Source organism: Lupinus angustifolius, chromosome LG16 (assembly GCF_001865875.1).
Source record: "Lupinus angustifolius cultivar Tanjil chromosome LG16, LupAngTanjil_v1.0, whole genome shotgun sequence".
Classification (NCBI taxonomy): Eukaryota; Viridiplantae; Streptophyta; class Magnoliopsida; order Fabales; family Fabaceae; genus Lupinus; species Lupinus angustifolius.
Window position 1 is genome coordinate 9,487,865 of NC_032024.1, and position 18,021 is coordinate 9,505,885.

Consider the following 18,021-nt stretch of genomic DNA (forward strand, 5'->3'; position numbering starts at 1 on the left):
GAAATCCTCTTATAATGATGAGGACAAATGACAATATTTTTTCTCACAAATACTCTCTCAAATGGAACAAGAATTCTCACCAAGAATGCACTCACAATATATGTGTAAATGAAAGAGATGTTGTGTGTTGTGAAGATGATTTTGAAGCTCTCTATATGTGTCCTTTTATAGGCAAGCAAAGTCTTGGTATCTTGGATTCCAAGCATTGGATGCTTGGAAACAAAGCCATAAAAGTGACATAAAATGCCCTTAAAGAGAGCCATAAAATTGTCATAAAATTCTTTTAAGGCATAATAATGAGAGACATCTAACATGGAATATGAATTAAACTTTATCATATGTATAACTCTTATTTATACAAATAAAATGTGTAGAGGTCATATGTATGTAAGACAGTGATGAAGTATGACAATTGAGTAAAAGAAAAAATATATGTAGGAAGATGAAATAGTCATGAGGGAACAAAAATTATTTTGATTCTAAAGAAAGTTTGCAACAAATTTAATAATGATAGTAATATAACCACGTCTAAGGCATAAGGGATTAGATATTTAAAGAAGATGATAAGATAAAGCAAAAGGGAGATAAGATATAGATAAAAATTGTTATGAAAATCTACCATCAGAAAAACACTCTACCCTTCTCACAACCAAATCTACCATCAGAAAATAAATACAAATATATAAATAATAAAACTAAGTTATGGGGTACAATTATCTATAATATTATTAACAAATAAATAATAAGATAAATATTATGTAACTCTGTTAAAAGGATATCAATTAAGATAAGAAAGAGTTTAAAAATAAACTAGCAAGTTACCCGTGCATTCGCACGAGACAATATTTTTTTGCTGTATGATTAAGAACACATATTTCTCATGCATTCGATTGGATAAAAACACATATTTCTTAAACAATTGTTGGTTTCATGCATCATAGGTAATTGTGTACATTTTAAAATGATGATAGGTTATTATTAATTATATCAATTTAAGGAAAAATTATAGTGGTATTATCATCATTCATTAATTAAGCAGATGATAGGAAAGATCAAATGAGTATAGGTTGGCTTTGATCATGTGTGGTAGGGTGTATATGAGGAAGTGAAGTCTTTTAAGAGGAAATTATTTCACTGAGAGCTTGACACGTGGCATGGAGAAACTTTATTTTCTTATATAGTTATAGATTATTGACTATTAATATCATTATCTTAAACAACTAAAATTATAAACGTTAAAATAATAATAGGAAAAAGATTATATATATTATTACCAGAAAGGATAGCGGCCTAAATTTACCATACTAAATATACATATAACATATATTTTATAATATATATTGATAGGTACATATTATAAGAAGATATATATTAATATCATTATCTTGCAAGGAAGATTGCTACACCTTGGAAATATGAGGTGATTCAAGTGAGAATAATTTTCATATAAAAAATGTGAGAATAATAAATCTACTTATAACTATACATAGATGATTAGGATTAAGAGTTAGTTATTGGTCACATGATTACTTATTTTAATCTTAACCGTTCAAATAAGATTCGATACTTCATATTAATTATTCTAATTTCTCATAATAACAATTGTTCTCACGTGAGTCACTTATTTGGATATATATATATATGATAGTAATAGTGGAGTTCAAGGTGAAAGGACTAAAGAATAAATAGATAAAATGATTGAAAAGATTAAGAGATAAGGTAACTATTGTAAAGTTAGAGATAAGAAATAGAAGATAAAGAGTAACATATTATAAATATAAATGGATAAATATACAAAAGTATCATATTATCCTCATGATATTTTACTATAACATTATGATAATTATAAACAATTTATTCAAAAGGAAGATAATGTTATAATATAAATAATATAGGAGATATTACTTGATAAATTATTATAAAAAAAATAAATACTCATAAATATATTTAATGTAAATGTTTATGTATGCACTTCTAAAAGTATGAATAATTGAATAATAATATTTCTAATTGAAAATATACTTTAAATAATATATTTGATACAAAAATTCACTTTTTAAAAGATATTGATTCACTTGGTTGTGAAATAACCAGAAAAAATAACTCATTTTAAATAAAAATATATTATAAACCTATTGAATAATCATTCAAGAGATAAAATGTTCATCTAAAAATCTTTAGATAAATCTATAAAAATAAATTCAATTTTTCACTCAAGCATGAAAAAATAGAAAATTGTGGGTGTTATAGTATAGTGTTATAAACCCTTTTAGGGCAGCTTTTTATTCCAAGGGTAAGAGAAGTAATGAAGGTCCTATGACTAGGGTCAAAGTCAAATCAACAACCTTGAGGATTACAAAAGACTCAATTGACCCTAGAGATTACATGAAGGAAAGACATTTATGTCCTTAGGTTACATTTTAACTTAGATTTATTTTATTTGTATTGAATCAAATAAATGAGATTGCATTATCATATAGTCTTAGGTTTATTCAAATATTTTCAATTCAATAAATCATGGGAGGGTCGGGAAATTATTTCTTTTCCTTGTAACATGATCCAATTATGACCCATTATATAGTCTAAATTAAGACTTAGTTAGTTGGCACGTGAAGCAAGGAATGTAAGGCCAAATGAGTCACGACTAAGACAAATGGAATTAAGACATGATCATTTTCTTACAAGGCATGATTCAAGACAAGATAGCATGATTCAAAGGAGCATGCACGGGTAGGAATATGAATTCAAGGTACATGGCACATGTTTTCAACATGGAGATAAAGATGAGATAATGTGAATATTAAAGATGAGATAATGTGAATATTAAAGATGAATTAATCAAAACCACCAATATGCACACGACTAGGAACAAGGAAAGAAGATAAGGATCTCAAACTTTTGGCAAGGTGCACATGACTATAAACTAGGAAATCCTAATCTAATCCTCAGCCAACAAGCAATCAGATTGGAGGTCAATTAAACATGACAAATTCTTCAAGATAAAGCAAAGTTGATCAAGTCTTTTTCCTCCTCAACAACTTTGGCCAGCTTTATGCAAATTCCAACCGAATTACACTCAAGGCCAAGTCAACAAGGAGATTTCTCCTCAACCAATTGATATTAGTTAGGATTTTATTCTTTTGTTTATTAGAAGATAATTGATTAGGACTTAGGCTATTTTTATCTATTCAGTCAAGGCAATTTCATCTATTTATATTTGCTTAATCATTGAATAAAAGTTAAGTTTAATTTGGATACAAAATTTGTGTGTTTTTAGTTGAGCAATTTCTCCTAAAACCCTAGGTTGGCCATCACCACCATCCTATTGTTCTTATCAAGCATCATTGCATGTGGCGGATCTCCGTAGCTTATCAAGCAGCCTTGCTTGTGGCGCTTCCCCCTTTCATTCTTAATCCACCTTCACCTTCAACCTACAAGCCATTTACTTAAAACTCCCATACATATTCCCTTACCCCAAACAACCAAAAAACCTATAAACTAAGACCTTTCACCCAAATCTTTCCAACCCTACAACATCCTCCCAAACCGAGGCCATAACTCCATAACCTATACACAAATCCCAGCCTACATAACCCTCTAAACCGAACCTAAATCTTTCCAAAAACCCCAACTTTCATACCAAAACGAATTCACTCATTAACAAGTTTAAGTTCAAGCTAAAACGATCCTACAATCAAAGGCATCCCCTTGAGGTTGTCATCATATAGGTTGTGTCGTTGTCGTTTCATATGGTGTAGTTACTTCAGAGGAGTGAAGGGGAAAGTTGAATGAATAAGTTGTGGTAAGTGGAATGAGAGTGATGATACAATTTATGTGTCTAAAATTTTGTCTTTAATGTGAGAAACCCAACAATGTTTGCTACAAAAAATGATGTTGAGTGTTGGATCATAAAGTTAATAACACTTGCTAAAAATGATGTTGAATTACCTATCATCATCAACGTTTGCTACACGAGACATTGTTAAATCTTTAGGTCAGATATCTCCCTAACATTTAATAGCATTTACACACAAGCATTGTTAAATGTATATTAAATCTCAATTTTGGCATAGTGAGAAACCTTTACCAATAGGACGAAGAAGAAGTTGAAGAATTATACTGAGTTGTATGATCAATAATACCTAAACAAGATGGAGAAAATAGATGAATTTAGTGCCTGACATAGGAGGTCTTTGTACGGTTAGGAGTGCTTATCAGACATTATAATAAAAGGAAGAAAATAGTGATAATGTTATTTTCAAGAATTTGTCGTCTACGTTTGTGCCAAAGAAGATGGCATGTCTAACTTGCAGGATCATAATGAACGACTTACCTACAAAATCAAATGTGCAACGAAGAGGTACTCTGGATCCTCACATTCCAACAAACTATATTATTTATGGTTATTTGGATGAATCAGTCAATCATGTGTTTCCTCATACACAAAGATGTTTCATGGTTCGATCTTAATTATGTTCTTCACGAAGATGTTAAGACACATTTCTTAAATCATGAAGACATGATACAAGTAGAGAAAATGAAGAAGCAAATGTGAGTCTTTGTATATTTTACAATTATTTGAAAATTTTGACACCTTAAAAATAAGGCCGTTTTTTAGAATTAAAATTTTCACTTGAATGAGATGATGAAGTTAATATACTTTAATTGTTGAAGAATTCTAAAAGTAAGATATACAACTTTTAATTATTGTTATGTAAAATGAGTGTTAAACCATTTGGACCATATTGTATTATTTCTTATTAATTTTTCTATAGACATGAATGGAATGCAACACCACTTATTTTCCATGCCAGCTTCACTTTTCTAATAAAATCTTGTTTTATTTTGATGATAAAAAAATAATAAATTATACTTTAATGATTATTGTGCACCTTCAAAGGTTTGTTGTTTAATGTGGAAATTATCAGCAACAAAAGTAGAGCTTCATAAGAGAAATATTGTGGGGTGAATGATTTGAAATGTGATTTGTGTTAAGTGCATGATGAACATTTAGAGTATTTTTCCCTTTCTTGCCCTTTTATCTCTAATGTGTGGAAATGATTCTATTCTTGGCTTCAAATTCATATTACTTTGCCGGATTCGATTGTGGAATCTATTGCTTTTGTGAGAAAATTGCATATATTTTTGTTGATTGAGGAATAACCATAAAAAAACTATTTAAAGAAACTCATAACAACTAAGTACCTAAACAGAATAAACTAACTGCCTAAAGAGGGAAAGCCCAATAGAAAGAACCCCATTAGCCCAATGTGCTAGTTATTTGTCTTAGTGCACCAAGCCCAATCCCTTCTTTGGCCAAACTCGTGCTCACCTAGTGCACTAGTTCTCTCTTGGTGCATCTATGATATGGCCAGAACCATTCCTGCCTTGGCTTCCTCGGTCAACACTTCATTTTCCTCGGCCAACACTTCAATTCCCTTGGTGAAGCACTCATCCTTGATTGTCTTCAATACCCCCCCTAGGATTGCCCTTTATATATCTCAACACTCTAGTGAGTGCTTTATAATGAGTGATAATAGGTTGTGCCATAAATTGGCTCAATTGTTGGACAACAAAACCTATGTCAGGCCTAGTGTTGGTCAAGTAACACAATTTTCCTACTAACCCTCAATAGCAAGCAGGGTCACAATAAATGAGATGTATTATCTTGGCGGAGTTTGGAGGTCTTGACTATAGGTGTGGGAATATGTTTAGAGGCTAGAAACCCTATGTCAGATAAGATGCCCATGGCATATTTCCTCTGGCATAAGGTGATACCACTCTTAGTCCTAGCAACCTCTAAGCCTAATAAATATCTTAACACACCAAGGTCTTTGATTTTGAATTGATCATGAAGAAAACTCTTGACATGATTAATTTATGTTTTATCATTTCCAGCCAAGACTAAGTCATCTACAGAGACAAGTAAGGCAGTAAAGATAATTCTTGATTTCTTGGTAAACAAGGAATGATCATGTTGGGATTGGATATACCCTAATTAAAGTAGACATTGTGATAATTTGGTAAACCATTGTCTTCCTGCTTACTTAAGGCCATAGAGGGATATATGTAATTTGCACACTTTGTTTGGCTCACTACAAATCACTCATTGAGGAATTGTCATGTAAACTTCATAAAGGTCTCCATGTAAAAAGGCATTATTCACATCAAGTTGATGAATAATCTAGCCTTGAGATGAAGCTATGGCAAGGAGAAGTCTCACTGTTGTGAGTTTCACAACATGAGCAAAAGTGTCAAAATAGTTTATCCCGTCTACTTGATTGTACACATTTGCTACAAGTCTAGCTTTATACCTATCAATGGTACCATCTGACTTGTATTTTATCTTATAGACCCATTTACACCCTATGACCCTTTTATCATCAGGTAGGTCAACAACGCTCCATGTTTTGTTCAATTCTAAGGCATTGAGTTCATCCTGTATTGTTGTTATCTAATGCTGAGAAGTAATGTCCTGGTTGTAGTGTTTTAGCTTAGTTTGAGTGGTAATGGACAAAGTGTAATTAAGATGTGTGGGCTGGATGGACACATCAGAGAGAGGGTGTGTGATTTTGTGGTTTTTAATGCTAAGGAGGTCACAATGAAAGTCTTTTAAGTAAGTAGGTGGTCATCTAATGCGACCTGATCTCCTATGACTATGCAGGTTAGAGTCTATTGGCCCATCATTAGGCTTATTTGTCTCTAATTTTATAGGATCATATCTGTTCTCAGCAGGGGCACTGAGAGGGTGAGAATCATGAGACTCTTCTAGGAAGTTAAGACTATTTTCAAGGTTGTGGGCATTCACTCCTTTGTCGACCTCATTATTCTTATAAGGAAACATGTATTCATAAAAACTAACATGTCTTGAGAGAAAGATTTCTCTAGTCCTAAGGTCAAAAAGAACATAGCCTTTTGTCCCTTTCTTATGGCCAAGAAAGATGCACTTTCTGGCCTTGTGATCAAGCTTGGTCCTATGATGAATCAAGGTGGATACAAAACATTGACATCCAAAAACTTTAGTCTCAAGAAAGTTGGGCCTCTTTTCATATAAGAGCTCAAAGAGTGTTTTATGCTTTAAGACAAGACTTGACAATCAATTAATTAGGTATGCAACATGTTGAACTGCATAGCTCCAAAAGGTTTTGGGTAGCTTAGATTCGAACAGAAGGATTCTGGTTATGTTTAACAGGTGCTTGTGCTTTCTTTTCAGAACAGAGTTCTATTGTGGAGTCTCAACACAAGAAGTTTGGTGTATCATTCCATGATCCTCAAAAAATTTGGAATGGCAAATTCTACCTCATTATCGGTCCTAATGCTCTTTATTTGTCTATCAAATTAAGTCTTAACCATCTTGACAAAATCTATCATTAGTCCCCTAGCCTCAGCCTTAGATTTCATTAGGAATAACCAAATGTGTCTTGAGTGGTCATCTATGACAATAAGGAAATACTTGTGTCCATGAATAAAGGGACTTCCTAAATGTCCCCATATATCCATGTGAACAATGTCAAAAATATGCATACTTTTATTCATATTGTTGGGAAAAGGTAACTTGGTTTGTTTTCCTAAGTGACAAAAAATCACAAGCAATCTTATTCATGTTAGATTTGATATAAGTATAGTCTTTAGAAAACAGAATTCAGTACATCATAGGATGGGTGGCCTAACCTATAGTGCCACAAATCAAAAGAATAATAAGTGCATATAGTGTTCACAATGTGTTCCTTAGGTATATTATTTTCAATAGTTTCTTTAAGAACATATAGGCTATTCCTAACTTCAGCATGCCCAATATTCTTCAAGGAAGTTATATCCTGGATGGAACATTTAGAACCATCAAAAGTTGGAGTGCAGTGCATAGAACTAGTCAATTTGTGAATGGAAATAAGATTGAACTTAAAAGCATGAATATAAAGAACGTTGTGCAAAACTAATGAATATGTCAGTGTTATTGTTCCACTGATTTTTGCCGATATGGTGGAACCATTTGGCAAAGTTATAGTGATTGGCCTTATGACATGAAACATATCAAACTTACTTAGATCAGAGCGCACATGGTTAGTGGCCCAATGTCAAGAATCTAGAGTGATTTATTACCTGTTACTTTTTGATTCTAACTTGTTGAATTTGCATTGCTTTTGCTTGTTGCCTGGGATCCGTGTTGAGTTGATTAATGTTGTGCTCAGATGTTCCAGCCCCAATGCTTTGAAATAGTGAGGCTAGTTGAGCATATTGCTTTGGCCCAAAATTGAAATTCATTGTAGTATTTTCTAGAACATCAGAATCCAAATGCTCTTTGTCCTTGTTTGTTGTTGCAGTGTTAATAGATCCACTTATTTGTTTAGGCGTGCTTGGCTGCATATTAGATGGGAAACCATGCTTGAAGTAGCATGTCTCCACAATGTGTCTTTCCCTACCACAGAAAGAGTAGACCTTAATGCCACTTGGTTTTGCATTCCCATCGTTCTTGTTAGTGTCTCTCCCTGTGGCCATAATAGTGTTTCCTTTTCCAAAACTGGGTTTGGCTTTCCATTGTTGACTTTCTTCCCCTTGTGCTCCCTATGTTCTGTTGTTGGTAGTATTGAACAGAACCTTAAGATTTATCATATTCATCCCTACCAGTTGTCTTTCTTGCTGGACAAGCAAAGAAAAGGCTTTATTTATCTTGAGAAAGGGTTCCATCAATAGGATCTGTGCCCTTGATGTGCTGAATTCATCATTCAGACCCTTAAGGAAGCAAACTACATACTCTATGTCACAGTATTCCCTCACTTTGTCATTCATTCTACACCGACATCTGACTATACACAAACATGATGGCATTGGTCTTAGGGATTCAAGATCTTGCCATAGTGTCTGTAACTTTGTGGAAAACATGAAAGTCCTTTATCCCATTATTTTATTCAATGAAGTTCTTGTAATAAATATGAAATTTGGAAGTAATCCCCCTTTGAGAACCTGTCCCTTTGGTCTTGCCATAGCTCATGTGCATTGTCTATATAAACAATGCTTTGAGAGATCTCAAGGGATATACATATTGTGATCCATTAGATCACCATATTGTTACATCGTTCCCAGATATCAAAGTTTGAATCTGTTGGGGGCCTTGCTATGAGTGAACCATCTATGAATATGTACTTGTTCTTGGATCGTAGTGCTCTCCTCATTATCCTGCTCCAAGATTGATAGTTGTTTCCATCTAGTGTAAGTGTTACCAAGGTTGATCCCGGGTTTTCTCCAGGATGCATATAGTATGGACTCTGTGTGTCATATGAATTCGTGATAATTGGTAGGTCACTCTCTTGACCTTGATCTTCTTCCATCGTTGAGGATGGAAGGTGGATGAATGAAGAATGCGTAGTTTAGAAGAGAAATAAGCAAGAATTGGTTTAGAAGAGATGTGACCAGAGATCTTGGTCAGTTGTGATTTTTTGTAGCAGAGTTATGCTCCTGATACCATATTGCTTTTGTGAGAAAATTGCATCTAATTTCATTGATTGAAGAATAATCGTAAAAAAGCTATTTAAAGAAACTCATAACAACTAACTACCCAAACAGAATAAACTAACTGCCTAAAAAGGGAAGCCCAAGATAAAGAACCCCCTTGGCCCAATGTGCCAGTTATTTGTCTTAGTGCACCAAGGCCCAATTACTTCCTTGGCCAGACTCGTGCTCACCTGGTGCACTAGTTCTCTCTTGGTGCATTTGCGATATGACTAGAGCCATTCATGGCTTGTCTTCCTTGGTCAACACTTCACTTTCCTCGACCAAGACTTCAATTCCCTTGGTCAAGCACTCATTCTTGGTTGTCTTCAATAGAATCATTTAAGTCTCATGATTCCCTTTGTAAGATTGGTAAAGGGAAACCTTTATGGAGAATGTTATGGTTTATTGTTATTTGGTCTATTAGAAAGTTGAGAAATGATATTATTTTTAAGGGGGGGAAGGTTAGTTTTACTCAGATTATAGAGTTGATTCAAATTAGGTCTTGGTTATGGGTCTAAAAAAAATATAGGATATAATTTGTACACTTTTGCACAATGGTATATTGATCCTTGCACTTGTATAGTTCTTCTTTATAAGATGTAATTGAGTTGACACCCATTATGTCCATTTCTATTATATTTGCTTATCAAAAATATAATTTGGTAAAAATGACACAATATGCAACCTACAAAAAATGTGATTGCCTCTGACCCCGCCATCACTTTTATACTTCTGGGACTCTATTATGTCATCTCTTTATATATTTTTTGTGTGCAAATATTACCCCAAATATTTCTAGAACCTTTATTTAAGGAAGAAATTCTCCAATCTTAAGAAAAGGGATAAAGAAAACTTAATGTGAGAGTTGACCAGAAAATTTAAATAGCTGAAACGACAGAGACAAAGGGATAGTAAGATAATATTCATAAAACTTACAATGGAATATATTCAAAATTAAACCAAACTAATCTCCTACTTTAACAGTATTTGGGGTACAAATTGGTTACCCAGTGTAAATAATCTTTATTTTATGCATATTGATTTAAATGAATAGGATAGACATAAGGCTGGCATGTGACAAAGGAAACTCCACTTCTTAATATATTCATCAATTCAACTGCATCCTCATCTAAACAATGGGATCAGGAGGTACTCTATTGAAAGAAGCTGCAAAAAGAAAAATGTTATTGGTAAGAACATAAATTACAAGTTATTCATATCAAAGTACGTATGCTCTAGCTCCATGTTGAATTTCTTATAAAATAAAAAGTGGACCAATACTTAATAAGCACATCAATTTTTATTGTAACTCCACCAATCAAAGTACCTAGCGCAATAACTTATTAAAATAATAATTTTATGTTAGTGATAATCTTAACAAGTATTCCTTTCGGGAATCAAATATTTTATGTTTACCCTAGTATAATATCTGATGATCCAATAAAGTTTTATACCACTAGATAAACATCTCTTTGGTTTTTTTGAAAAGTAATTAACCAAATGGCTATTTGTTTTGAATTATCATTATCATTGTATTGTTTAAGTTTCACTATATGTTAAGCAAAATGTATATTAATCTTCAAAATTAAAATTTTAAATGATAAATAGTTTATAAAGGTGGTGAATACCTTCCAAATAAACATATAGAAGGATTGAAATGAATCACTCCTCTTCAAATCCACGGATTTAGCACGATACCAGAGGGCTAAAGCAAGAATGCCATGTCCAACACCCTAGCAACATTGAATGTGAGAATAAGTTTCAAACTTTTCATAAATTATCAAATAAGTCCACATTCACCTCATATCAATTTGCATAATGATAGAAGTAGTAATTTGAACATTTAATCATTATTAATTAGATTTCTCCAATGACTCCTAGAAAGTGTCATTTTTGTTTGACAATAATATCAAGGACATGTAGGTATATATGGCCAGCAATCAAAGATCCGTTGTCCTGGGGCAATAAAATTGAAGTAAAAAATAACAATAATATTAAAGATTTTATTTTTTTAATTGATATATTATGTTTTTATTAGCAAGTAACAACATATGAGATATGATATATAACAACATATCAATGTTCCACAATAGCCTAATATAAGAAGATATTTCTTTCACTGTGAGACATTTTCTTATTTAAGTAACACGATTGTACCAAATTACAAACCACAATACATTAAAGATGCAATCATGCAACATTAAAAGAAATGGGGTATATAAAGATTATAAATAAACTCTTATTGTTAACTCAATACTTAACAGAAGAAAGTATAATTATATTCACATACATTATTGTAGGCCTTAACATGTAAATAGCACATTACCGTGATTAGTTTGCTCCAAAGAAAAGGAGATGTTGCTCCCACCAAAATGGATGCTCCATAAGCCATTTGAAGAAGTGAAATACAAATTGAAAATACCTAGAAAAAAGTATTTAGGTACAACAATGGGTACATGAGAATACACCAACTTAGATATTTGAGAGTGCAAATACTTAGATATTGAATGAGAGGAAAATACCGGCTTTTGACCTAAACGAACTGACAAAGATTGAACACCAAATTTTTTGTCTCCTTCTGTGTCAGGTATGTCCTACATAAAATCAAAAGAATTTGCATAAGGTACATAGATTTGACCAAAAGTTTGATATCAAAAGACAAATGGTTATTTTTAGAAATTAGAGGTTTACCTTGAACAATGCTACAACTAGAAAGTAGAGACTCAAGATTGCAGTACAAAAAATCAGTGGTCTTGTAATGGTAGCTGGCTTGTTGAATACACGAGTCTGGACATTTTGATATATGTTAGAAATTAGAAAACACCAAACTTTCTTAGAAGATAGAATTGTAAGATAGAAAATTAATTCATTGTGTGAAGTTTAGATTATGAACCCCATTTCAACTCCAATTGAACATTTAATCCTTCACCATATATCAAATCCTTGACCAGAAATCAAAGTCTTCTCAATATTGTTAACGGGTTATTATAGAACATCAATGTTTTAAATTACAATCTATAACCGTAATTACAACTGTAGTAATATAGTTTTGAAAGTTTCCGCGATGATATCCCGACCACAATTGCAATGCAATGTAAGTATGACATCAACCATCATTTAAAACATTGATGAATATCAACCTTAACATATGGATAAATATTTTGTTGTTGTGTGTAGAAAAGGTAAAGCATGCACTACATGGCAATACATATTTAAAGAGTGCAATTTGAGTATGACAGAACCTGCATGTGAAGATAATATCCAAGTGGTCTTACTACTCCCGCATTAAGAATAATGTTTGTTGCTGCAAACAATGCAGAATTCTTCCATCTCAACAATGGCAACTGAAAGTTTTCATAGACATAGAAGTTAAAAATAGTTCACAATGTAGTCCTTGTTAAATAAAATTTCCAAACATGAGAAATTTAAAATGTTTAAGTGAGTGTTTTTATATCCATATATTATATATGTTTGTTAGGCCACCAGGCTCATCATACAAGGCTAGTTGTTGAGTAAATCTATTAGAAATAATTTGAGAAATAGCCAATACTAGCAATACTAAAAAGACGAAGAAATACCCTAACCTAGATTAATAATAATTTGTATCTGGAAATAAACTCCTTTAAATAGAGTTGTGTATAAAAGAGAAATATAAAATGTGAAATTAAAAAATCTACATTTTAAGTAATTAAAGTATATTTAGTTATTTTATATGATAAAATATATTAAGTTTAAATTACAAAATAATTGAAGACTAAATATACCGTTATATTTTAATTTACCAACCAAAATCATATTAAAAAAAATTATCCATCTTATATAATTCATTTATTTTGTCCTTATGCACTTCAATTGTGGTCCTTATTTTGTCCTTATCTTTAAATCTCAACAATGTGAAGTTTCTCTCCCCTCACGTCAAAAACACTTTGCTTATTAAAAAATGGCAAAATTAGTAAATTGATAAATCATTAGATAAAAGATAAATATAATTAAGAGATAAAGGTAAATGTGTATGATGTGAAATATGAAATGTCACATTTCAATTTTAAATAATCGAATGTTTCAAAGTCAAATGCCATCCAAATGTACTCACATCGAGTGAATAAACAGCCGTAAGCACAGCACCAATGAAAAAACCCCAAAACAATGGCCACGAACCTTCAATCCAAGCAAGGCCGAAACACTGTAAAAGAAAATACCTTGTTCAGTAAAGAACATGCAATAAAGCTTATGTTGAACAATAAAATGCAATTTTGAAAAGACACCATAAAAAAGTGACTAGCATAACATCATAAAAAGTCATGAATATTTTGTACACATACCATGTTGCATTAAATTCATTTTCCAGGAAATTGGAGGCATCAACAACCATGTTATGAAATGGTATAAATTATAAGCAGCTATTTCCCTTTTTAATAGCTTAAGGGAAAAAATGATGGTTTAACTATAACAAACTTAGAGTCATGAAAATATAAACAGAGAAAAATACTTAAGAAGATAATGTTTTATGTAAATGTAGAATCTTCTACATATAAATAGAGAGACGCCAGAGTGACCTCTTTTTGAGATAAAGTTATAAATTTTCATATTACCATTGACATTAATTAAATTATTAATTGATTAATTAAAAATAATGTTAAAAATAATTGTATTAACAATGGGAGAAACATCAAGAACAAGACACTATGAGTCTATATATGGTATAGTACCAGAAGTAAAGATGATGCAACTATAATGACACTTTTTGTGTAGGACCATTCTCCAGAAGCCAGTGGAAGATATGGCTTGTTTATCTGCAATAAAACAAGCATATATCAATAATAAGACAAGCCATTGAATAAGTGTGTAATGTTAAAAGAACTCACTTTTGGACACATCCCAAGCTACAGTAATGGATGAGGATGCATGATAAACTTCTGTGTTAAACTAGATTGTGGATTATTTTATTTATATGAATAAGATTCATACCTTGTCTATTTCGATATCACACAATTGATTGAAGCCACAATGGAAAATGTTCATAAAGAAGGAAGCAACCAAAAGCTGAAATAGAAAATTCATAATATTAATACATTTGCATAAACAACACTAATTATTTTAAATGGAAAACTACACTATAAACTAGAAAATGTGCATATAAGAGGAATATTTTTTTGGGTTAACACATTTAAGTGTCTATGCACTGAATTTTATAAACAATATAATCAACATATTTGAAACCTTACCTTGAACAAGACAGTGAAAAATGATGGAGATAAATCTGATAATTTCTCCACTGCAAGGAAAGATGCAGAAGCTACTGCCATTCCCTACAAAAAATAAAATAAGCCCTTTAAATTTTTTATCTAAAAATAAAGCTTCATGCAAATAAATTCAATATAAATCCAGCATTAGTTACTAGAACTATTCAATAAAAGCTTTAACTTACTGATTCAATTGCTGCATATGGCCTTGTAAACCTGTAGAAGGCATTAAAGGCATCTTTGATAGTGTCCCAAATGCTAACTTTGGGTTCATATTCAAATGAAGGTTCTGATACTGCTTTCACAACATATTTTCTCTCATTTTCTTGAGATTCTTCACCAATTACTTTGTAATGATGCTTCAAATTGTGCCTTGAAGACATGATGGCACAATATTCTTTTTGGGTTTTCTCATTTTTGTGCAAGAAAGTTGGTACATAAGAAGCTGTATTTCAAAAAGTAGAATAATGTTAGTAGAACTGATTTTCAAAGTAAAAACTATTATTTTATTTAGCATGTGACATATATGTTAGAAGAGTAGTTCTATTTAACACAACTTTAATTTTTGGAAGAAAAGGCTGAAAAGCTATGAATGATGTACCAAATTTTCAATTTAGAATCACTTTTCCGACGTATTTCATGGATCTATTATAATCAACTGCTCCATGTCCTTCGTAATTCCCCCTTTTTTTTATGCGTCCCATTATTACATAACAAATTTTGTATCAGAAGGAACAATCTAGTAGTATAAGACTATTCTAAATCTCATAGTATATTTATAAAATTAATGATTCAATTTTTTAGAGAGACTTTTGTTGGATGGACAACTACACATCTCGAAAGGAATTAGTTATTTACCCAACAGGTGAAAAGATATCCTTACAGATACCCTTGATAGTACCAATTTTTTTTTTTTTGTAGAGAACCTGTCTCGACATTTATTAAATTTTTAGTATGACAATATTTATTATTTCTCATCTAAGAATATTGCTAGAATTTATTTTCTCAACCCCTAACTCAAACAATCTCTCTAAAGGGATTTAGAATTGACAATAAGGTTCTGATCTCTGACCCTTAGGATTTATTTTTATTTGTTCTTCACGTTTAGATGATTTTGAACTTTTAGACCCAAATTGATAAATTATATTTTCCAATAAGTAAAAAAAATATGGACATTTTTCTGTTTTTAATAGGTTAAAAACTTATTTAAGATTTTTATTCAGGAGTTGTTTTCTTTAGTAAAAATACCTTTTTTTGATGAAAACAAATATTATATAATTTCTAAATATATTAAAATAATTTATATACATATATAATATACTATATACAAACAAAATAAAACTTAACATAATTAAAACCGTGACTTAGTGATAATCTGACGTTGCATAGAAAATAATGATACTTCAAAATGATTTTCACATAAATATTTCAAAATGATTTTGACATGAATATTTAAAAAGTAACGATATCAATGTAGTACACAACCCATTCTTTCATATTAAAAATGTTTAGCGTATGAAATAGAAAAATAAAATAAGGTAATGTATAAAATAAAGCTTAGATATGTTTTAATCTAATTGAGTGAAATTATTAGATGACGTGTCTAATTTTGTTTATATTGAGTCCAACTTAAGTGGCTTACTAGTCTCAATTATTAGATGATGTATCTAGTTCGGAGTTGTCACCACTTCTCTATATCCCATATTAAATGTTTAAGTCTGTTTCATACCTCAGCACGAATAAAAAACTATAATTTGTATAAGTACATCTCACTTGAAATTCTGTTTCTTGACTTACACCCTTATTTTATAATAGCATGAGGTGACACCTAGCAATAACGTTGTTAATAAAATAAGAAAAATAAATGAGGGTATCAATGGTGTATAAGTTTTATATAATGTGATTATATCATACACCATTTATATCTGATATTGATGAATCTTAAATAATAATATAAATGAGTAGTGGATAATGTAATAACTGTGTATAAATATTTATATCAAAAAATAATTATTGACAATCGTGTAGTTTTTATCATTACTAGAAAATAGAATGTAAAGGAGAAGAGAAATATACCAGAAATACTTGCATAATGATTCTTCGTGTATTGTTTGCTCCTCCGGTAACTTCCACCTATAAATGGCTCCTTGTGTTATTAAGAAAAAATAATGAAACATTTCGCGTAATTCGAGAATTTCAGATGAAAAAAAAATAATAATAAAAATCCTAAAAATATGCTTAGTTGGTATTGGCCTATATATGTTATATACTCTTAGTTTTTATAAAGTTAAAACCTCTTAAAAAACTTTTTAAAGTTTATTTAAGCTCGTTTATTTCGCTTTTAGTGTCTATCTTTAATCATAATATATTGAATGTTAATGTGTCAGAAATAAAATTTAAACTTAAAAATGTTATGGAGAAAAGAATGTAGGTATCATTATATCAAATTCAAAATAAAGACATTTGTTGGAAAAATTATTCTTTTATTGAAACTAAAACCATAAAACCTCAATTTTATAGGAAACATATTTAGACATTTGAATTTAGTGAAACGAGTTGTCCTTAAAAAATAACAGGTTCAAAAAAATAATACTATTTCCTGTTTATTAAATGAATATATTTTAACCTCAATCTTAAATGAATATATTTTAGTAAAATAAAATTAATGAGGATAGAAAAGATGATTATGAAATATAAATAATAGATAATAAGAACAAAGAAAACTTGGATACCATAAGGTGACCTTCATTATATAGAAAGTGAATTAGTTGTTAAGGGCGGATAACAAACCTGATGTTATGAAAGAAGACCCAGAAATAGAAGCAGAAATCATAGAGGCCATTTATGAAATAAAATCTCTGAGCTTCAGTTTTTGTTGTTTCAAAAGTTCTATGAAACTGACAAACCCTAACAATTATATCGTCCTTTTCCTCTTTTTGTTAACTTACAATCAGAGATACCCTTTTTCCTTATGTTGAAAGATGAGAAGCCCACATATTTATAGATAAATCAAACATCCTATTTACATTAAACTAGTGTAATGTATACGCCATGATTGAACTCAGTTTGGTAAGGTCAAACCATATCTTAATAATATTTTTATTTGGAGACTCAGTCAGAAATTTATTATAGCCGACGGGTTTGACTCCCTAAGTCCCTGTGATGATTTTTAAATATCGTGTTATTTCATTTTGTAAATAGTTGTAGTAGTATTAAGTTAAATTAATATAGAGTATTTTTATATTATTCTACTATTTCTATTGAATAGTTGTAATCCTATATAAAAAAA

The 18,021-nt window shown here is 30.9% G+C and overlaps 1 protein-coding gene across 1 annotated transcript; it reads right to left on the reverse strand.

Annotated features, from left to right (window-relative positions):
• On the reverse strand, positions 10,349–17,710 carry LOC109330257 (naringenin 8-dimethylallyltransferase 2, chloroplastic-like). Its single transcript, XM_019564382.1, has 13 exons — positions 17,523–17,710; positions 16,809–16,865; positions 14,918–15,177; positions 14,715–14,798; positions 14,458–14,532; positions 14,199–14,282; positions 13,583–13,672; positions 12,732–12,833; positions 12,181–12,276; positions 12,012–12,083; positions 11,816–11,911; positions 11,118–11,222; positions 10,349–10,656 (listed from the first exon to the last, which is right to left on the reverse strand). The coding sequence occupies exons 1-13, from the start codon at positions 17,572–17,574 to the stop codon at positions 10,615–10,617; spliced, it is 1,215 nt and encodes a 404-aa protein (XP_019419927.1). The 5' UTR covers positions 17,575–17,710; the 3' UTR covers positions 10,349–10,614.